Source organism: Suricata suricatta, chromosome 7 (genome assembly GCF_006229205.1).
Source record: "Suricata suricatta isolate VVHF042 chromosome 7, meerkat_22Aug2017_6uvM2_HiC, whole genome shotgun sequence".
Lineage (NCBI taxonomy): Eukaryota > Metazoa > Chordata > Mammalia > Carnivora > Herpestidae > Suricata > Suricata suricatta.
Genome location: NC_043706.1, coordinates 93,963,277 through 93,986,743, shown reverse-complemented (window position 1 = coordinate 93,986,743; position 23,467 = coordinate 93,963,277). Strand labels below are relative to the sequence as shown.

Here is a 23,467-nt window from a genome sequence, read left to right as displayed (position 1 = left end):
TAATGTGCAAGTTAAAGTATTGTGGTTTAGTTTAACTCTCGTTGAATACTTGAAATACTTGAAAGTTGAGGTTTCTGACATAAAAGTAAGTTCTAATTATAAAGAACACACGTATTGTTTAAGAACCTTCTTATTGCAAACACAAAAGATTATTTGGATATCAAGTAATATCTTTATTAATAAAAACAATCTCAAAGTACTTAATTGTACTTTTATTTCACTGTGCATTTCTTAGGTCAAATTTTGTGATTTAGGATGAAAGCTATTATTCATCATGCTGGCATGTGTGTCACTGAAGGATAAAATTGATTTTATTCATGGTTTCTGGAGAAGGGCTAGTAGGATTGATAATCCTTTCAGTTATAGACCAGATCCATGACAGGCTAAATGTAAGTTCTATGGGGACGGCAAGTTTGGTTTGTAATTCAGTAGACTGTCATAAACCACTGTGATTCTAAGAGCCTTTTCTCTTTAAGGCTCTATTTAACATTGGTAGGGATGAGACTTTGAACTAAATCCCCCCTGCATTCTGCTGGAATCAGCAGAAATCCATGAATCATTCTCTGAACCTTAAAGCCTGACCCAAGCCTTGGGTGAATAATATAGGAAACTACAGACTAGCATGGATTCTCCAGACCTGCTATGAGTTCTAGTGTGCCGATGGGGAGATATGGTGTATATATAAGGCAGTGATACTCACATGTGTTACCAATTTTTTTTGTCATCATAGTCTTTAGTCAAACAATATTATCAGAATTCTGATATATGCAGTATCTAAAACAAGCATTTTATTAATGATGTCTTTAAGTTCAAATAAATAAAGTTAAATTATTTATCAAGTTAGTGAGAACAATGAGGCTATTTTGTTTTAAACTAATTTGAAATTAAGGGTTATGGATTATGGCTGCAGTATTATTTGTGTACTTTCTTTTTTTAATGTTTAGTTTATTTTTGAAAGAGCATGGGATGCAGGGGCGGGGGACAGAGGATCTGAAGCTGACTCCACATTGCCAGCAGCCAGCCTGATGTGAGGCTCAAATCCACAAACTGTGTGATCATGACCTGAGCCACAGTCAGACACTCAAACAACTGAGCCACGCAGGCGCCCCTCTGTATTTTCTTATGCATAATATCCAGGAAATCTGGATTCACACAGCAAAGTAGCCTTGCTGTACTCTCACTGTAGCAGTCGAGTCACTGGTAGTTTTACTCCAGCAGATGCAGAGAGGCATGAATTTTTTTAAAGGCTGGAACACACTAACTATACCCTTCCTAATCCTGACACATTTACAAAAACGTTCAAACATATGCCCACAGAGATGGTGAAGGAAGCTTTATTTAGTCCAGGAACTGAATTATTAGTGGCAACAAATTACTATTATGGTGGTTTCCAATGCATTTAATGTTGTACGTTTGTAGTTTGCCTTGAAAAAGAAAGTTCAGATCTAATATTTTATAACAACTCTAAAGAACTTGTAAGGAATGGATCCTAAGAAACACAATTTGAAAACCACTGATAATGTAACAAAGAAGCCTGGTGTAAGAGGAGGCCAGATTCTAGTTAGCTTAAAGCATATAACTCTTGATAAAATCAGAAATTATATTAACAGCAGAATTTTAGAGCTGAAATAAAGTTTGAGAGAATATGAAGTTCACTTGCCCTTCATTTTAAATTTGAGGGGGCTAAAACTTGAAGGGCTGTTAAGAGATTTACAAACTGAGTTTCTGTTTTCTGTTTGTTTGTTTTAGGAGTGGGCAGTAAACTAGATAACTCACCATTTAATGCTCCCTTAGAGAGTCCCAAGCTACCTGCCAATCTGTGTGACTTATGTGAGAGGTGTAAGTCTAAATAAAATGACACCCAAACTCAAATTAAGATATTTCTGCTTGTTCATAGGATTTAAGAAATTAAATGCATATAATTTGGCATTTAGTAAATATCTATAAATAATTATTGAATGCTAAGTGCTTACATGATATTCAGATTTCTGTCAATTGCTAAAATAATAGCATCAACCTCCATACATAAACCTATGCCAAAATGTATTTTTTAAATTAGAGTTATAACATAATAAGAATACTACCTTCTCCAATTTGTAATAGCTGAATAAAAGCCTATGTTAGTGTTTCTCAATTGTTTGCCAATAATTAGAAAACCATAGTTTTGTTATTACAAATGATCTTGAATTCTGTTCAAATTTAAGCTCATGTAAAAATTTTAAAGTGGCATTATCTCTCTCTCTCTCTTACTATTTTTAGCTACACGAAAAGTTAGTAGTGATAAGTAAAAATAAACATCTCTGTTGAACTACATTGGCCTAAATATATACATACTCTATGTACAAAGGAGAAAATGGCCGAGATGCAGTGAGGATTTTGGAGGGTAGAAGAACAGATGGGAAAGTTCAGTGAATGGCATTTCATTTCTAAGATCCTTAATAACATGCAAATAGTCTCTAGGTGTGGCCTCGTACTTTGTGACCAGGTTCTACAATTTAATACCCTCATGGAAAACTAGAGCTCTCAGAAGGAGGCTAAGAAAGAAAGTAATTTAACAGATTAAAGGACCCGCAGCTACAGATTATTACAGAGGTGGGGGATCTGGATGGCTCAGTCAGTTTAGCATCAGACTTCAGCTCTTGGTCTCAGGTCATGATCTTGCAATCCATGAGTTCGAGCCCTGCGTCTGGCTCTGTCCTGACAGCTCAGAGCCTAGAGCCCACTTAGAATTCTGTGTCCTCCCCTCTCTGCCCCTTCCTGCTGATGCTCTCTATCTTGCTCTGTCTCTCAAAAATAAATAAAGGTTTTAAAAAATTAAAGATTATTACACAGGAACTGCAGGGGGGGTGGTCTTTGAGTTCTGTAAGAAAAGCACATATTGTAGATCTCTATTCACTACATAGTAGTAAGAATCATGGGGGCGGGGTGGACAGGGATAGGGAGATCAGGATAGTTGTTACAAACAAACAAAAATAACCTGATTAAAAGATTTTAGGGGCACCTGGCTGGCTTAGCCAGAAGAGCATGTCAACATTTGACTCTTGATCTCTTGGGCTCCTGAGTTTGAGCCCGATGTTGAATGTAGAGACTACTTAAAAATAAAAAATAAATTTAAAAAATTTTAAAAGAAGAATTTTTTTTAAATTATAGGTTACATACTAAAACTAGTTCTTGCCTTGTGCCCACAAACAGAAGTACTTTGAGAATTTAAAAAAGTATATGGTTTCATATATGTTTTTAGGTAAAGTTGAAATCCGGCTTCTCAGAAAATATTTTTAAAATTATACAATACAGTAGGATATGTGCATAGTCTGAGAAATATTTTCTACTTTAGTATCTTGGGTTACCTTTTTCTGAGTCTCTTTCACTTCCTTTTTCTCCTTCTTTAAAACTTACAGTAGTAGCTTCTACGTACATAGGGGATAAAGTCCAAACTCTTAATTTCCCACCACACCTGAACCTCAACCTATTCCAAATTATACTGATTTTTTCTTATTTAACTCAACAATAATGCTAAAAAATAACTCATTTGTAAAAATTGTAGTAGTTTTGAGTGAATTCTCCCATTTGATTTTGAAATCTCAATAGACACTTTCTTTCCTGTCATTTCACCTTAGGCCTAAAGATGTTTAAAGCCAAACTTGGTTACAGAATGCTCATGAATCTTGTCAAACAATGGTATGTATTCAGACAGTGTCTGACTTGTAAATACCTGCCTGACTTAACAAATGAAACATATATGCCATTGCCCAAACCTATATAGCTAGCTTAGCAGTGCAAGCAAAGAAAAATCAAAGAAACTAGGGAATATCTCTGGATTCCCAAGAAGAAGATGGGGAAAAACTATAAAAACAGAAGCTGCTTTAGCTTAAACCCAGGAGCAAGCTGATTTCCAAGCACAGCCTGCCTGAATAGTAGACCTGAAACCTCTAAAATGTTTGTCTAGATGGCCCAAATCTTTCATAAATTTAAATTCATTATTGAGGTAAGCTTTGTTTTTTTTCTTAAGTAGAATTATCTCTGTGGAGCTCATTCATTACATAGTTATTGAGGCACTTGGGCATTGGAAATACAGCAGTGAGCAAAAAAGACAAACATTCTGATTTACAGAGCTTATATTCTGTTGAGTCAGGCTAAATAAATTACTATGAGATATCAGTACCTCATGCAATGAATAGTATTAATTGGTTTAAGAAGCCTGCTTTCTTCCTAGCACTTAACCAATTATTTTAAGAGGAATAGGGTTAGTATGAGGACCTTTTAGTAGACTTAGGTGGAGACTTAAGAGTAGATTCAGGTGAGTTATATAGTGAAGGACCTCTAGGTAACATGAGGTCACCAATGGCCTGGGAAAAGACACTAGGAGGAATGACAGGGATAGAGAAGTAGAGGAGATAAGCTCTCAAAGAGCAAGATTACTCATTCCATGATTTTTTTAAACCAGATCTCATCCTGAGTATAAGGGAGAAAAATTTTTCTTCCTTCATTCCCTCTTTTCTTGTCCTCAGAATCAAGAACCGAGATGAACACTGGAACTAGAATGTTTTATGCTAAGCAAAATTAATCAGTCAGAGAAAGATAAATATATGACTTCACTTATGTGTGCAATTTAAGATATAAAACAGATGAACCTAGGGGAAGGGAAGCAAAAGCAATATAAAAACAGGGAAGAGCTATGGGTGAGGGCTTGGGCTAAATGAGCAACGGGCATTAAGGAGGACACTTGTTGGGATGAGCACTGGGTGTTACATGTAGGGGATGAATCACTGGATTCTACTTTGAAAATCATTTTTGCACTATATGTTTAACTAGCTTGGATGTAAATTTAAAAAAATGTTTTAACTTTTTTAAATAAATAAGAATGGCAAGAGTTAAAAAAAAAACTGAGACTAATACATAGTTATCAAAATTTGTAATTTATTCGTTAAAAGAAGCAACCCAGTTTCTGCTACTTTGGATTCAGATAGACCTCAGTTCTAATCCTTAAAGGCAAGTTACTACTTTTATAATCTTGGATGAGTTACCCATGCTTTATGAGTTTCTGTTTTATAAATGTGAAAATAGGAATAATTATCTGCCTTATACATGTCAGTTGCTTTAGTGTCTAATGGGTAGGTTACTGGTCTTATTAACCTGGAAACCTGACCACAATTTAATATGCTTGTTCTTGGGGAAAGTGGTTTTCTAATTTAAAACTACTGACATTGTTTGGAATACTGCTTATTTACAAATGTTTCTAAAACGCTATTAGATTTAAAGTGTGCGTTTCTAAAAGAAGAAACCCTAAAGGAGAGAATAAAGAAGGATCTGTCAACATTCTTGCTCCTTTATAAGTGACAGAATTCTGAAAATTAAATTGAAGAAGTGAGAAAAGTAGAGGACAAATAAGAGAACAATGTAAAATTAAAGTTCAGTGCTAAAAGGATCTCAGTGTACTCAAAACATGTTGAAAGGAAAAAAGTGCTTAGCAGGCAAGCTATATATATAAAAACAGGAAGATATGAGCTGGAGGAGAAAAATCGTGACAAAATTAGTAAGCAGAAGTAATCTTATAAACCAGCATTCGTTCTAAATAAAATGTTTTAAATGACAATAGAACATTTTTCAAGAATGCTTTAAGCCCACTCTTAAAGGAGTTCTTTGGCTTAATTGCTGAAATCACTGTTATGTGTGTTTTCTAATCAATTACTAAATATAATTCCTTTCTAATGAATAGATCCACAAATCTGTAGTACTTTAATATGATTCCTTTAGTTCAAGCTTTAATATGTGTTCCATGAAAGTGTGATTATGCCTTTTGGCCTGATAAGTATTCATTCTACTAAAACATCTCTCTTATTTTCCATGAATTAACTACATTTTTAAAAGTCTAATGGATGTAGGGAAGCCACTTAGGATAGCAGCTATTTTGAGATTTATTTCCTCAATTTTAAAAATAAGAGTATGAGGCATGATTTCCTTTCTCAAGAAATATATTATGTTGGAGAGACAAAATCAACGTGAAATACAAGTCTGATGTTTTTCTACTGTTTAAAACTTTCAAGAATTCCACAGTACTCTTAACAATGAAATTTACATTCTTTAATTGAACAAGGTCCCTCCTTACTGTTGATCTTTTACTTGAACTCTGTCACTGTCTTCTTCCAGACTCAGTAAACTTCCTTTATTCAGCTTCCCTATTTGGACCATTCTCACTCTCTACCCGGCTTTTGGGCCTTTGCACATACTGGTTCCTTTGCTTAGAACTCTGTCTCTATTCTCCCAAGCCCCTCTCCTGCCTCCCCTGACCCCCAATTTTCTGGCCAAAGCCTCTCCACTAATCCTCTAAGCCCCAGCTCAGATGTTCTTCCTTCAGAAAGCTTGTCTTAAACCACAGCTTCAAGTCCATACTCTGTAATACATCATAGTTCTCAGCTCAGATAAAGTCATTTAACACCACTCTGCTCTTAGATAGGTATATCAGCTTATTCTTGAGAAAATCAGAGGTGAGACTAGTACTGCTAATGAAAAACCTCACTTGATACAACTAAGTCTACCAAACCATTTTTAGAGGAAAGGAAATATTTCAGAATTACTATTACTTCTTGGATTAAATATTAGGATTCTTCCTAGTAATAATGTTGAAATGTTTAAGTAGCAGACTTTATAAACTACCAGCCTATAATGATAATCTGTGGTAAATATCAAAAGTTTAGTCCTTTCCAATTAGTATTCAGTGCTTAGGATTTCATTTTTTTTTTCCTTTAGCAGATGTTTATTGCATGCCTATGACAGGCCGAACACTGGGGGTTCATTAGGAGAAGCACCTTCAGGACACCTGGTCTACTCAAAAAGTGAAATCTATACAATGATATTTACAGGTTAATACATTGGTTGGAATTCTTGGTTACTATAGATTTATTTGGAGGCAACCCTTTTATGTTGGAGAATAAAGTGAGTAATTCACCATAGTGCTCTATTGTAAAGAGCAGAAATTAGTACTCTTTGAAGACATTATGTCAGTCTTTTTAGAGACCGTAAAGGAATCTTGACATTATATGGCTTAAAGAGCCTCAGTAAACCATTGAATTAGAATATGAGTTAAAATTATCTTTCTTTTTATGTAAGTCAGCATCAAAATACATAAACAGAAATTTTCTGGGGGGAGGGGAATCTCCTAATTGCAGCTTCCTATACAATTTCAGTGTATGCCTCTTCAATAAATATCAAGCTCTAAGTATCAAACACTACTCTATATATACTTTGCAGTTTTGATTTGTATTTAATTATCTCAAACCATTTTTGAGTTAGCTAAGTGCATGCATTTCCCTTGCCTCTCATTTAAAAATAGAAAGGTAAGCATTTTGTTTTGCAAAAGACAATTTTAATGTCACAAACAAGGTTATGCCTTGCTAGACAACTCGACCCCATTGTTGTATTCCTTCCAGAAAATAAAAATCACAGCTCAACTCTTCTAGAAGCAGAGTCATCATTTTCACTTATTCCTCTCATGATCTAGCATTATAGCTCACAAACTCATATATCAAGTCCATTGATGTTTCCAAGGTATTCATCTACCACCAGTTTATTTTAGAGGGTATGTCATACTGCTGCAAACTGGATGATTTACTGGGTTTATTTTTGCTGCTTGTTGGTTTGTGGCTGAATGGGCATTTGATTATCCTGTTTGCTTTTGTGGCCTGTGCTCAGAGGAAGAGAGCTTGGAAGCCTCTGTAGCCTTTTCATTTACGTTAATATTAACCCAAATTTGCTTTTCTTGACCAGTAAAAATATTTTGCGTGCTTTAGCAATTTACAAAAACAGTGTGTGAGAACATAACAGTATTTAGCTTATTTATGTAGAGAGGATTTAAAAAAAATAACCAGTTTAACATGCCTTTAAAATACGTTTTTAAAGCTGTAAGAGTAACTCAGTCTCCCTGAGACATTGTAACCTCCACTCCTAAGACTGAAACTTACTTGCATTTTGGAGTCCTGGTTCTGTGTCTGTCAGTATTTGATTTAAACTCCGCTTTCTTCCTTCTGTCAGTATGTTCCAACTTTTTTAAAAACCTGGACATGTAAGCTTTTGAAAACACAAGAGCAAACATGCAAAAAGAGATCTAATTTATGAGGTGATTTTTAAAAGTTAAGGAAGCCGTGGAAGGAAATCATGTTCACGCAAGACTTGAGAGATTTGCGATCCAGGTCCAACAGTGTCAGTTATTTATGCTCCCTATATCCTATATCGTCTCAAGTTCCTCATCAGATTTCAGAGAAATTCTTTCTTTAGAACCCAGGGCACTTATGGGACAATACTAGAAATGTTAGGGCCTTCTAAAATACTTACAAAGCACAAGGAAATTCAGAGATCGGCTACCAAGGCTTATTATCTGTGTGGGAGAGTGATATTTATAGTTTCTACATAGCTTACCAAAAATAATTTTATACTGAATATAGGCCATGGTCCCATACTTGTTCCAGCATGCTGGGCCCATTCATTGTTGTTTGCGCATTACTGGAAAGGCTCAGGGTATCTCAACGGTTTATAAAATGTAAAGCGAACTTGGTTCTTCCTGGTGGTGTCAGGGTCCGCAGAGAGACGGGTTGCGCTTCGGCTCAAGGTAAATGAACCCAAGTGGGTGGCAAGGAGGGCAGGCTCTCGGCCGCCGATGCTGGGGACGGGCGCGTTCGCCTTTCACCGACGCCTGAGGGCTCGCGCCGCACCTCCCGGCCTTAGAGCAAGCCCACCTAGCCAGTTCTGGACGTGCGAATTGGCTCCCGGTGGGGAGCTCCGGCGCTCTAGTTGTTTTTCGCCGAGCCGAGTCCGACCGCCCACCAACGCCCGCCCCTCCGCTCCGAGAGGGCGGGGTCCCGCGGCGCCGCGGGCCGGCATTGGCGCGGGCGGCCGCTGGGCCGGCGGAGTGACGGTGGGGGCGGGGCCGCGCGGCTTGTTTGTTCGCGCCGCACTGCCGCGGAGGTCTGTGCTGCTTGAGGCGCTGCAGCCCGGAGCCCGTCCGTCCGGTCTGCGCTCCCCTTTTCCGCGCCGCCGAGCTTCTCTGCGCTTCCGCAGCGGTCCCGCGCCGACATGCGCCTGGCCACCGCCGCGAACCAGGCGTACACGGCCTCGCTGGCCGTCTCGGAGCTGCTAGGCTGCAAGCAGTGCGGCGGGGGCCGCGGCCGGGACGAGGTATCCGGGCGAAGGGCCGGGCGGGCGGGTAACCCGTCACAGCTGCCCGGGCTGCACGGAGGTGGCGATGCCTCCCCGCCTTCGTACCTGACAGCTGCGGAGAACGCTCCCCGGGGAGAATGCCCCGGGAGCAACCGCCCTGCCGGCCGCCCTGCCCGGCGGGGGCGTCTCCGGGCGGCCTGTGGTGGGAGGGGAGACGGTTTCCAGCGCGAGCCGCCCCGGGAAAAATGCTGAGGCTGGCAGACACCGCTGCCTCGGTCATGTAAATGGAAATCTCCAAAACGTAAATAACGTCGTCTTCTGTGCAAGTCTCCACACGTCAGAACCGAACAAAGCTCCAGTCTTACGGTAGAACAGCCTGTGGATCCCCCCCCCCCCTTCAGCGTCTTGTAAGAACATGGTTGATGACCCCCACTCCTTTGCCTTCTACTTAGAAAAAGGGAAAAGTAACATTTGAGTCTGTTAAAAGATGCTGCTGCCTGGAATACGTGTGTTCTGCCGGCTCTATGACGTTACGCACAGCGCTCAGCCTTGGTTATTAACCATCCCTTTTGTGTCTGAGATGGGCCTTCAGAAAAAGCGGTTTGGTTGTGACATGTATTTTTCCTAGGTGGTTATAAATACGGCCCCCTTGGAAAGTTACTAATACACCAGACCCAAATTTGAACCTTTAAAAGGCTTTAATTCAAAAGGTGACAAAGGAGAAAGTAGAGAACTAGTCATTAAAATTTGAATTGAAGTCAGAATACTGTGTTGCCTTAGGTCAAGAAATCTAAATAGGAAGTAATTTCCCCGCAGCATCGCCCACTTAAGGGACTCCGTTTTAGTATTTACATTTTTTGTAAGTGGAGACTGTTGTGAGTATACTGCATGCATTCCTGTAACGGTTAATTGCCTTAATTGAAGACAACTCATGAGGGTTGCAGCGCACACTTTTCTGGATTTTAACGTTCCTGGATACATAATATGCTCCTCATTGTTTACAGATAAAGCAACAACCTGAACAACAACAAAACTTGGTTAACTGTTGCTTTGGAAACTTTATCAAAGAAGCAAAACTGTGAAAGTGTTGAAATCGCAATTATGGTTTCTGTTTGTGAGGCCATACAGATCTGTTCTGGTTTTGAGGCAAGGTGATCGCAGTCACCGTGCTTGACCAGATCTGTTATTTCGGATGGTGTTGGGTGCAGAATCATGGTTCTTGCCCAGAACTAGAATCTCTAAATATAGTCCTGTGAACTGGAAGATAAAGAGATACATTCTAGCTTGCTCCTTGATTACACTACCTGTGGGATTGTGTTTAGGAAACAGAGGAAGCCTTGTAGAGTTGTTATTTTATTACTTTTAACACATCCAACATGTGGGGAACTAAGTTAGGAAGTAGTGCTTTATAGGAAAAGTATTCATTTTACAAAATAATTAATAACATGACTCTTTCAAATACATGCTTCCATCATGCTTTAAAGTGAAACACTTTCTAGGGATGGAACTCCTGACTAAAATATAGGGCACACATATGGCCTAAAGTCTTACAAATCCAGTACTTTGAAGTCAGTGAGATTGTTGTTGTTTATAATTTTTTTGAGTATCTTTTTTAGAATGTATCTAATAGAAAACCAGATACTGGACAAAGGTACCTGAACTTTCAATATTTCTAAGTTCCTAAGTAGAGGTAATGACAATTTTAAAAGAAGCACCAGTACATTTGTTATAGCAGGACTATACTTTTATTCCTTCTACATCTTTTCATTTCTGTTTAAAATTTTTGAATGTCAGAAGCCTAGCACCAGCTTTAAGCAGTGATTCTCCTAAAGAAGGGAGAGTAGGGTGGGAGCTTTCACTGTGTACACAATTTATCATTGCCTAGTTGAAGCACATACTGCTTTTGTAATTTTTTTAAATCAAAATTAATGAGTGTTATGGTTATTGGTATAAAATGTCTAGACAGTTTTTTAAAAGTGCCCCAAGCCCAGTGAGAAAAATGATTCAAATGACTTAGTCATATTTACTTTTCAACTAGTTTTGCAAGTGGGTAGACACTAGAAGCCAAGGAATGCTTTCATTTTGCATTTGTGGCACATCATTCTTTCACTAGAGGATATTGCTATAGATTTACCCAATTTGGAAATGATCAGAACAGTAATTTTAGTATATGAACATTTAGTATATGAACACTGATTCATACAGTGATACAGTACACATATAGTCTTTCTGTGGTACTCTCAACATTTGCTAAGAATTTTCATATTGTGGAAATGAGTGTCTTAGTATCAGATGCTAATAAAGAAATAGGTGTTATGTCAGAGATTTGCAAGTGTTGTCATGGCCAAGGCTGTTGCTGTGTTTTTCAAAATGCTGATTAGGAGAATTGTTGAGAGGAAAGAACTGTTAGTTCCCATGTTAGTTTTTCCAGCCACACCTTCACCAAGGGCTGGTGAGGTTTGTGCTGTGATTAGCATCTACATCTGCGTTTTAAACAAGGTCATTGCCAGTTGACAGTTCTGTGTCTCAGAATCTGAATTGGCCAAAATTTATTCAATGTCTGTAATTCATTTTCTTTAACAGCAACAGATAAGGCATAATTGAAATAACCTTTAGGAAATTATGAAATGCAGTTATGATCACTCTATTGAAGACTTGTAGTACCTTTTTAAAATCAATGGTGCCTGGGTGGCTCAGGATAAGTGGACAACTTTGGCTCAGGTCATGATCTCATGGTTTGTGGGTTTGAGCCCTGCGTCGGGCTCTTTGCTGACAGCTCAGAGCCTGGAGCCTGTTTCAGATTCTGTGTCTCCCTCTCTCTCTACCCTTCTGTAGCTCACGCTCTCTCTCTTTCTCAAAAATAAAAAAGCATTAAAAATAATTTAAAAAATAAAAGCCTGCTAGAAGATAGGGTAATTAATTTCTCATGTTGACTAGAACTGTTCCAAAAATGAATTTTCCAGAAAATTAAAACTTTTAACCTTTTAGAAACCAAGAATACTATTCTATAACAACAGTGGTATCTAAAAGGATGTTTAAAGTGTCAAAAACTCCTACAGAGACTCAGAAGAGTAATAAAGACAACTCTACAACCAGATTTCCTAGATTCAACCCCTAATAATACTCACTAATACTGAGCTAAGTACTTGATGTCAAATTATATACATATATAATTTATAAATTATTATATATAATTATTTGGTTTATAATTATTATGTTATATAAATATATAAAATTTTATATAGAGAGAAATATACATAATTTATAAAATGATTTCCTTCCTGCCTAAATCTGAACTAGGATAACATGGAATGGAGTCTTAAGAGCTCATCAGTCATATTCTTGTATTCCTCTCCTGTACCTAGTGTTTTAAGAAAGAGAACAAAGGACATTGAGTCTAGCCTTCAGATATGGAGAATAAGTTGATGTGAGTCTAGAACAGCACTAACTGTATTTCCCATTATATTAGTCTTGATCAATTCTTTTGGGGAGAGACTTGATTTTTATTTTAAGTGTATCATGCCTCCTTCCCCCCACCCCCCCACCCCCAGTCTTTTCTTTCACTTCCTCTCTTTTTCCTCCCTACTATTTTCCTTTCTGCCCTTAGGGAATGGCACAGACCTCTCACAACCTCTTCGTCTTAGTAGGAAATTGACCCTGGTAGTCTGAATGTGAGCTGGGTACAATTCTGTTTTACCTGGAACTAGACTTGAGTAAAATAATGAAATTAGAATTTTGAATGTCTGAGACTTTTTTTCCATTCCTTTGCTTTCTTCAGTTTTTCTACTTGTCTGTCTCCAGTTTTCTTGCCAGACTGGTACCTCATTAAAGAATGAATGTGACCACAACAATAAGATTATTAGCATAATGAGTCTATAATCCATTCCCAAGAATGTTTACTTTTAATTAACATCCTGCTTTAAAACACACAGTTTTTCACTCTGAAATAATATATGTCTAAAGGAACTGGGAAGGAAAGTTTTGTCCATTGAAAGAAAGGAATAGGGGAGAAGTGAAGTGATACCAATATGACGGTTAAATTTGGCTGTGGGGGTGGACTTTCAAAGACTTGAAAATTATATAGTACCATTGGGAAAGGCCTTTGCTATACTTACAGGGAAATACACCATTCTGAAATAGATAGCCACTTTCTTTGAATTCTGAAGCTATTGTTTTATGATAGTTCAATATGTAAAGGATATATTTGGTATAGAAACAAAACCAAAGTAATATAATTCAATCTCTTTGTTTTGCGGCCCATGTGCTATCAATCTTGTTATTAAAAATATGTATATGTCACCCACATGTTGCTAATTTAGTTAAAAATAAACTCCTAGAAATGGAATTGCTAAGTCCTTTTTTTTCCCTCACCTTAAAGATAGTAACTAACGTAATATATGTAACATCTTAATGCACTTTGCTCTCCCCTTTCTCCTCCCCCCCACCCCCCGCCCTGACACATACACAAAATATATCTTGGAGGTCTTTTAAAGCCGAGCCCTATAGAATTGCTTCACTCTCTTTGTATTCCCGTCTGTGGTCATACTACATTAAAACAGTCCTGTTGATGAGCACTCAGGTTGTTTTATATTTTGTGCTATTAGAAACAATGTTGCAGTGATTATCCTTTTACATATGGCATTTCTGTAATTACAGGTCAGCATTTAAGATGCAATTGTTGACTCAAAGGATTTGTGAGTTTTTAATTTCAATCATTATTACAAACTGCCCTCTCTATAGGTTGTAGTAATTTATACTTCTTACGGATTTCTTGATCTTACTTCCTCACACTTCAGAACACTCCCATGAGAAATGTGTAAGCAATGAATGGTGATTTATATACCTCCTCTTCAGTATAGCCTACTATTAAACTTTTGATCTTAAACAATCTTTTAGGTGAAAAATAGTATCTCAGTGTAGCTAATGTTAAGAGGTTGACCATTTTTCAGCCACTTGTATTTCCTTTTCTTTGTCCATGTCCTTTGTTCATTTTTCTATCAGGTTGTTGTGGGTTTTACTGATTTGTAGGAGTCTTTGTGTATTCAAGAAATTTAGCCCCTTTGATATAGGAACTGCAAATAATTTCCCAATTTTCTGTTTGCTTTTGACTTTTTTATATGTTTGGTTTTCCCATGTGAAAGTCTTTCTTTTTATGTCATCAAATTTACCAGTCTTCTATTTTATGACTTCTGGGTTTTTTGGCATTCTTAGGCCTAACTTTATTCCATGAGTATTTTCTTCTAGCACTAATGTTGTTTGCTTTGGGTTGTTTGTTTGTTTTTTTTTTAATACCTCTAATTTAAGTATGATTTATGGTTCTGATTTCACTTTTTTCTGAGTGGCTCTCTAGTTATATCAAGATCATTTGTTGAATCATCAATTTCTCCTCCATTTGAAATACTACCTTTTAATATAGTAAAGTTTCAAGAAACTAGTGTCTCTTAGGTATAAAAAGAGTAATAAACTCTTGAAATGGGTGTTTTCCTAAAATGCATTTTATTTAATATAGTGAAGAGATGAAAAGGGGTAAATATGGAATTTAACCTTAATGTTTTGCCCAATATATTTTGTTTGAAATCTATAGTAATTGGATCAGAAATTCAGTAGTTAGAAAGGCTAATAGACTCATTGTTTTATATAAATGGTTGCATTTGTGCCAAGATGATGTATTGAATAGAAGGAATATGGCGGGGGGTGGAGGGGTTCTTGTATTTATTACAGACTTTTAAAATCAAGACATGCATGTGGCCAGACCAGTGAATTGAGTGTCTCCTCTAGTGAAGGGAATAGTTAGAGCATTGCTATGTTCAGTATAAGTATGTTGGCAGGTATATTTGAATCCACATCTTAAGTTCTCCCATTAAAGATTTTCTTCAGTTTTGTCTGGCCTGCTTAATTTTTAAAAATCCACTGTGTTCAAAATGTTTTCATTCACTTGGACCAGATTTTTTGATTTGCTGCCACATATCCTTCTCTGTCTGTATGTTGGGCCCCCCCCCCTTTTTTTTCTTTAAAAGGAACATCCTGAAAGACTTTTGGAAGCAGAAGAGAGCACATAATATTTGTATGTAATTATATAAGCAAGAGTATTGACCCTTTAGATGTGTAAACTTTAGGAATGTTTTTGTTTTTGTTTTTAGAAACCAGATTGATGGGACATGAGCCTTAAAAAAAAGTTTGTTATTATTTTAGTTTTGTTTCTGTAACCACATATTGGGGAAAAGATGGACCTTTAACACTTACTTATCAGTTTTGTTAACCATACTACACTGTCCCATGAAATGCATGATTCTAGTAGACTTCAAGTACAGGTTCTAGATACACTATGTTAAAGGGCAGAAAACCTTTAAAATATAAGCAAAGTTGATAACATACTATAAATAAAAGATTTAAAACAAACTCACAGTTTCTCAGAGATTGTTTTACTCAACCACAGAGAAAACATGCTCTGCAGTACTTTCTCTTTTATGGATTTAGGTAACTACTTTTTATTTTTCGTAGTATTTCTTCTATTGCGCAATGTTATTGTAGATGTAGTAATAATTACTCCTTCAGAACGTTTAAGACATCTAGGCAGAGGTTAGTGCTTTTTCATTTCCTGACAAGATACAGGGGTTGATGTTTTGGTTGGTTGAGTTTTGGACGTACAAACATATTGGTCTTATTTTGTATCAGTGACAGTCCACAGGGTTAGTTGCTATGTGCTGAACTTTCTGTTCTAGACTTTTTGCCAAGTACTTTATGCGAAACTCTGGTTTTACTGTCAGAGGTTTTATTGTTTTTAGTCTGTGTCACATTATAAGCTCTTGTCCCATAAGATGCAAACAGAGGAGTTTGTATGTACATATGGCCATGAAAACAAACCACCAAAACAAGCCTGTCTCTGTTCACCTAGTGTTTTCCCTCCCATTCCCGTAGCCTCAGTTCATGTTGTTTACTGCTAAGTGGCCCAAGATGGTGTAATTTTCTTTTCTAGGAACTTGGAATTAGAATTCCTCGACCACTAGGACACGGACCAAGCAGATTCATCCCAGAAAAGGAGGTACGTTGTTCGTGAAAGTACATAGTGAACTGTGTGCTTTTAAGGAAAAGTGACCCATGTCTTGGCATCTGAACAACTGTGGGACAACAACATATTTTACACAGAGTTGATCGCAGTTAATCTTCATGCTTTGGCAATGAATCTGTGGGATTAGAAATGTTACAGTCATGTTGATTTCTAGTATTTCATGATGCTTTTCTGACACATTTAATCTTGGAAAGGCAAAACTTGTTTTTGACCAATGATACTCCATCTCTTTATATTTAGATGTTTAGGTAGGTGCATGCTTGTAAGCTGAGTTACTTGGTCTTGGCCATCTCCACAGGCTAGGATCAATGCTAGATTGGATGTTTAGTTTTGAATATGTAAAAGCTCCTATGCTTTGCTTTCAAAGTTGGTTTGATATTAATTTTGGTTCTCCTTAAATTGAGAGTAGGTGTTATAAAGAAAAGGTAAAGGCTCTAGAGTCTGTTTGCAAACTCTGCAGATTTGATCATCTAATTCTGCTTCTTTATATGGATTCCAGCCAAGTCTGTAATGGCAGCCTATCTAGATGGCCTTTAATGTTCGGCCTTTGTTGTTTATCTCCTACCTACTACATAATGTGCAACTGTTTATTCTTCTGTCTTGCTGCCAGTTGAGTTAAAATTTCAGAATTATAACCTTCTCTCAAGCCAAATTTAACCTGCTTCTAGATGACACTTACGTATTTTAACACCAATTTACAATTTATGTAACCATGGTTTTCCTCTCTTTCATACAGATTCTCCAAGTGGGAAGCGAAGACGCACAGATGCATGCTTTATTTGCAGATTCTTTTGCTGCTTTGGGTCGTTTGGATAACATTACATTAGTGATGGTTTTTCACCCACAATATCTAGAAAGTTTCCTAAAAACTCAACACTATCTACTGCAAATGGATGGGCCATTACCCTTACATTATCGGCACTACATTGGAATAATGGTTTGTAAACATTAAATGAAAAATTCTTTCTGCCTCCTTTATTAATCATTTTAAGAGATGGTTAATGCTTTAAACATAGGGATAAATACTTATATTCTGACTTCTAATAGATTCCTGTTAGGTAGTATGTGGTTTTCCTCTTAATAAGTATACACTCAAGTGAATCACTAAAAAGAAACGAGTATTTATACACCATTGAGAACCATTTTCCATTAAATGAGAATAAAGAAGAACCCAGGATCTATTCTACTATTACGAATAATTCACACTGACATAAGTGGTGCTACTACTTCGATTTGTTAGTTATACTCCATTATTTTATTGTTGGCACCTTAACTGAAGTTTGTTAATCTGAGGATCTGAAAGTTACATAAATACAATTCCTAAGGCTCAAATACTTTTATCAGATATTTAGTTTGTTCTTGGGATATTTCTGAGGTGCTTTCTATGGTGTGTGTGATTTTTTTTAATGTTTATATGAAACTGCATTTCTATGGTTTATGAAAAATTTGCATACAGACTAATCAAACACTTGCTGTTTTACACATTATAAAGGAGAAAGATTCATAGTTGTTTAAGACTTTAATATTTTTAGTTTGATCTTTTTGTTTTCTCTTAAGGCTGCAGCAAGACATCAGTGTTCCTACTTAGTGAACCTCCATGTAAATGATTTCCTTCATGTTGGTGGAGACCCCAAATGGCTTAATGGTTTAGAGAATGCTCCTCAGAAACTACAAAATTTAGGAGAACTTAACAAAGTGTTAGCCCATAGACCTTGGCTTATTACCAAAGAACATATTGAGGTAAGTAGAAGTACTGTGTCTAGGGTGTCGCTTAAAAAAAGATTTTAATAGACTTTTTTAGAACAGTTTTAGGTTTGCAGAAACATGGCACAGAAAGTACAGAGTTCTCTTATTCTACCTTCCTAAACCTCCCCGCAGTCTCTTTTATTAATATCTAGCATTCATATGGTAACATTTGCTGTAAGTAAAGAATCAATATTGATCTATTAACTAAAGTCTGTGGCTTACATTAGGGTTCACTCTTTGTGTTGTACAGTTCTGTGAGTTTTGACAAAATGCTAGTGTCCTGTATCTACCATTACACTATCATACAAAAAAGATTCACTGCTCTAAAAGTCCTCTGGGCTCCACCTATTCATCTCCCTCCCCTTCTCCCTGAAGCCCTGCAACTACTGATGTTTTTACGGTCTATAGTTTTGCCTTTTCCAGAATGTTACATAGGTGGAATCATACAGTATATCATCTTTTCAGACGAGCTTCTTTTTCTTATCAGTATGCATTTAAGGTTCCTCCATGCATTTTCCTGGCTTAATGGTTCATTTCTTTATTATTAAATAAAAATACACTACTGTATGGAGTTACCATAGTTTGTTTGAGAAGCATCTTTAGTTACTTCCAGTTTTGAGCAATTATGAATAAAGCTGCTATAAACATTCACATGCAGGTTTTTTGTGTGAACATGTCTTCAACTGGGAATGTGATTGTTGGATTGCATAGTAAGCCTGTTGTTTAGCTTTTTTTTTTTTATAATTTTTTTAATGTTTTATTTTTAATACAGAGAGAGACAGAGCATGAGAGGGGGAGGGGGCAGAGAGAGAAAGAGACACAAAACTGGAAGCAGGCTCCAGGCTCTGAGCTAGCTCTCAGCACAGAGCTTGACGCGGGGCTCAAACCCACGAACATGAGATCTGACCTGAGCCGAAGTCGGAGGCTTACCCTACTGAGCCACCCCGGCAACCCTATTTAGCTTTATAAGAAGCTGGGAAACGGTCTTCCAAAGTGGCTGTACCAGTTTGCATTCCCACCAGCAGTGGATGAACATTCCTATTTCTCCACATCCTCACCAGCATTTGGTATATCAATGTTTTGGATTTTAGCCATTCTGATAGGTGTGACGTGGCATCTTGTGTATCTCTTTTAAATGCCATTTAAATTAGTGCCTTCTGGTTCTATTTATTAGTAAAATAATGGTAGATTGACATTTCTTTTTTTTTTTTTTAAGAACATAATTGTACTTTTTTTTTAATGTTTTTTATTTTTATTTTTGATACAGAGAGAGACAGAGCATGAGAGGGGGAGGGGCAGAGAGAGAAGGGGACACAGAACTGGAAGCAGGCTGCAGGCTCTGAGCTAGCTGTCAGCACAGAGCCTGACGCGGGGCTCAAACCCATGAACGTAAGATCTGACCCGAGCTGAAGTCACGCTTAACCGACTGAGCCACCCAGGCACCCCTAGATTGACATTTCTAAAAGTAGCTACCATGGAGTAGAAATTCTTAAAAATACAACATATTTTTGGGCTTTCTATTTCATAAAACATTTCCAATACTATATAATTGAAGCATCTTATTAAGAAATAAGATCTGAATATGATTAAATAGTATCTATTATATTGTCTGGTAATGCAAAATTACACAGGATTATAAAACAAGTAATGAAGCAGAAGGGATATAATATGTAACACTTTGAAGAATCATAGACTTTACCTTGAACATAATTTTTAAAATAAATATAATTTGATGATTTAGGAATATGAAGAGTCAAGTTCAAACTACTGCCTTTAAAATTCCTTGAGAAAGCCTGATAATAAAGAAAAACACTGGCATGTTTTATACAGTAGCTTTCACTTTAAATACAGATTACATTGAGAGTGAGACTTTGAACTAACAATAGTTAAAGCATTCATAGTCCAGCATCTGAAATATGGCAACTGCTTTTAAACAAAAAGCACTCTATTACATTTTTAAATTAGGATTTCAGAAAATCAAAATAATAATGAATATATCATCAGGTTATGTTAAGCTCTATTTACATGATTCATAAAAAAGCAAATTCTGGGTTCTGTGTGTCTCAAATTATAATTGTACCCTAGGTCTTATATACAGTGACTAATCCTATTTTGTTTTTTTTTTTTTAAGTTTGAGAGAGAGTGCATGTGTGCACCTGCACACATGAGCAGGGGAGGGGCAGGGAGAGAATCTCAAGCAGGCTCAATGCTGTCAGCTCAGAGCGTGATGTGGGGCTCAAACCCATGAACTGTGAGATCATGACCTAAGCCAGCCTAATCAAGAGTAGGATGCCTAGCCAACTGAGCTACCCAGGCGCCCCCTAATCCAGTTTTAAACAGGTTAAATACCAAGATGAACTGTTTACTTTTACCAACACCATAACCAGTATAAAAATATGTTCTTTTTTCTTTTTCTTAAGGGACTTTTAAAAGCTGAAGAACACAGCTGGTCCCTTGCAGAACTGGTACATGCAGTGGTTCTCCTCACACACTATCATTCACTTGCCTCATTCACATTTGGCTGTGGAATCAGTCCAGAAATTCATTGTGATGGTGGCCACACGTTCAGACCTCCTTCTGTTAGTAATTACTGCATCTGTGACATTACAAATGGCAATCACAGTGTGGATGAGATGCAGGTCAACTCAGCAGGAAATGTTTCGGTAAGTATCTATTTGTTACAGGATTATCATAAGACTAATCATAATAAGTGCTGCTATATTATTTTTTCATGTGACTTCTTGGAAAATCCACCCTGTTAAGTCTGTAGAGATATTAAGCCTCTCTACCTGTTCATTCAGCAAGTATTTATCAACTGCCTCTAAATGCTCAGCAATAGTTTAGTGCTAAAGGATGTATAAAATTATAAGACCCGTTGGAGGTTACACTCAAGTAATTTTAGGATCAGGAGGCACAGCATGTGCCCAAGGAGAGCCAGCTAGTATTGAACGGGTGCTGCAGTGAGATGAGGGGAGGCTGAGACCATGCAAATTAGTGGTGGAGGCTTCCTGATGCTGATCACATTCTTTTCCTTCCTTTTGCATAAAAGAAATAGGCTGATTTCTTATCTTTTAGAAGAGTTCATCAGCCTTACCTAGAAATTTCTCCTTTTAAAATTCTTTTTCATGTTTAACTTGGCACAAATATATATATAAGTGAAAGTAAACTTATTAAAATGTTTTCACTTCTATTCCTTCTCTGGCTTTTATATTTTCTCAAGTTTGTTATTCCCTTGAAACAGATTAGAACAAGTTGAACTTTTTATAAGCAGATTTTAATTCCTGAATACAAGGAGTCAGAATCCCCTTTGCATTCTTTTGCGATAGTGAAAAGTGTTTCTAAAGAGAAATCAGTCTTCTGAATACTTTGCATGCATAGATTCTCTCAGTTATATTATTCCTTTGAAATAGATTTGAACAGGTTGAATTACCTTTAATGCATATATTTGACTGTGGGCAAGTTATTTTACCTCCCTGAGCCTCTGTTCTTTCATGTTAAATAAAGGTCAAACATAAGGTTAATTGAGGTATAAATGAAATATCTCTAAAAGGCCTAGGGGGCACCTGGGTCGCTCAGTTGGTTAAGTGTCCAGCTTCAGCTCAGGTCATGATCTCACAGTTCGTGGGTTCGAGCCCTGCGTCAGGCTCTGTGCTGACAGCTAGCTCAGAGCCTGGAGCCTGCTTCAGATTCTGTGTCTCCCTCTTTCTCTCTGACCCTCGCCTGCTCACACTGTCTCTCAAAAATAAATCAACAATTTTTTTTTCAAAAAAAAATAAAAGGCCTGTACAGCTGGTATTTATCAGCTGCTAAATAAGTGTTTACATATGGTGAGATTAGTACTTGAAGGAAAATTAATTTTCCTAGGATTGATCACTGCTATGCTCAAAAGGCCCAAGACCATCAGTTTCACCCTGTTGAGCTACTAGGGTTAATGTTATAGGCCATAATATTGGCCACTGATCATTTATTAAAACTTTTATGAGATGGTCTAAGAGAAAATGTGTATCAGTTGCTAGGATGCTTGGAGTTGGATTGTTAGCCTTCCCCACCTTTGATTTAGTACAAGGCTGAAGAAAATAATGGGGTTGGGGGTAGTCTTACAGTGCCTTTGCAAGGGCTAGAACTCGTTTTAAATCTTCCTCAACTGTTAGTGCTTGAGATATTCTTAATAGATTTATAGTCTATTTACAGAAATCTATAGATTTACTTCATCTATTAGTGCTTGAGAGAATTTGAATGTAGGATGGGTTCAACTACACAAAAGGAAAAGATATTTACCACTTTTTTTTTTTTTTTACTATAAAGAGGCCACTTCTTAGTGCTAAAATGGTATGTAGTACATGAACACGCCTTGTTTCATTACAGAAAATTCCAAACTTTGTACTTTCTGTGTGGGTGTGTAGAAAGGCAAGAATGCTTTCCTGAACAGCAAATGAATGAGCAGTAGCTTTAGTTTGTACATAGAGTTGGAGTACTAGGTATGTGTGTACTGTGGACTCCTTAGAAGTAGGTTTTTGAATGTAACAAGTCAACTTGAGTTGTAATGTAGTTTGGGAAATCAGTTCACTACAAATTGTGACTGTAAACATTGTACTGTATATATTATAGTTTTTCCTAATTTTGGGGGTGAAGGGTAAGAAAAAATAGCACAAAGCTAAAAAAAAATACTTGACTGTTTCTAGTTACTCCTCTATTACATGAGATTAATAGTAAAATAATAGAAATTTTAAAGTTCTCTAGTTAACTCCCTGAGTTGGCTATTTAAAAGTTTTATGGCCCACACTGAGGGCACTTGTCAGTGAGCTAATTCAGTTTATTCTTCAGGTGCATATCAGATGTCTCACTCAGTTCAATTCAGATGCAAATGGTAAAAATCCAAAAAGAATTTCCTCATATAATATTAACATTTTTATATCAAAATGAAATGCCTTTTTTTTTTAAAATACTAACTTTAATAGATTTTTCAAGGAGCAAAAGAAATGTACTTTATTTCCTTTTCCTCTTCACTGTAAATCTATCAAGAATTGTCTTTCATAAGAATACTTAAAATTTGGACTCTTTTAGAAGGTAGATACATTATCCATTATATTACCTATTTTGTGTGAGTTGACAGAACCTTGATTTTTTTTTTTTTTTAAACCTTGGGTCATCCTTTTTAGCCCTTTATTTGGCTACCAACTCTGGCTTAGGAGTAATTAAGGAGAGCTATGTACCAGAAGAATCTCTAATACATCATAGAAACACTTTCCATCATGAAATTATGAGAGAAGGTATTCACTCTAGGGTGCTTTAGTGTAACTGCTAGGGTCATATGAAAATATAAAGCACCAGTAGTACAGATTATTTGTCTTAATGTAGAATTATCCTGACAACCTCTCTGCAACAAATATTTTGGAAATATCTACTATGTGCCAGGTGCTATGCTAGGCTCTGAATATATACTCGTAGATTAGACAAGTCCCCTGTCCTGTGAAGGTTTGGTCCGAGGGTGGCAGGCATTAA

General features: G+C 36.9%; 1 protein-coding gene across 2 annotated transcripts in view; it reads left to right on the top strand.

The window, feature by feature from the left end:
- Positions 1-23,467, top strand: part of SESN1 (sestrin 1) — a 114,842-nt gene that overhangs the window by 83,307 nt on the left and 8,068 nt on the right. The window contains exons 1-5 of one of the 2 annotated variants that reach the window (XM_029943292.1): positions 8,949-9,168; positions 16,127-16,192; positions 16,956-17,156; positions 17,777-17,959; positions 20,386-20,628. In XM_029943292.1, coding sequence (XP_029799152.1) covers positions 9,067-9,168; positions 16,127-16,192; positions 16,956-17,156; positions 17,777-17,959; positions 20,386-20,628 — 795 coding nt within the window. In that variant the 5' untranslated portion in view covers positions 8,949-9,066. Of the gene's footprint in view, positions 1-8,948; positions 9,169-16,126; positions 16,193-16,955; positions 17,157-17,776; positions 17,960-20,385; positions 20,629-23,467 lie in introns of those variants that run through there. The other variant, XM_029943291.1, reaches the window with a different exon arrangement.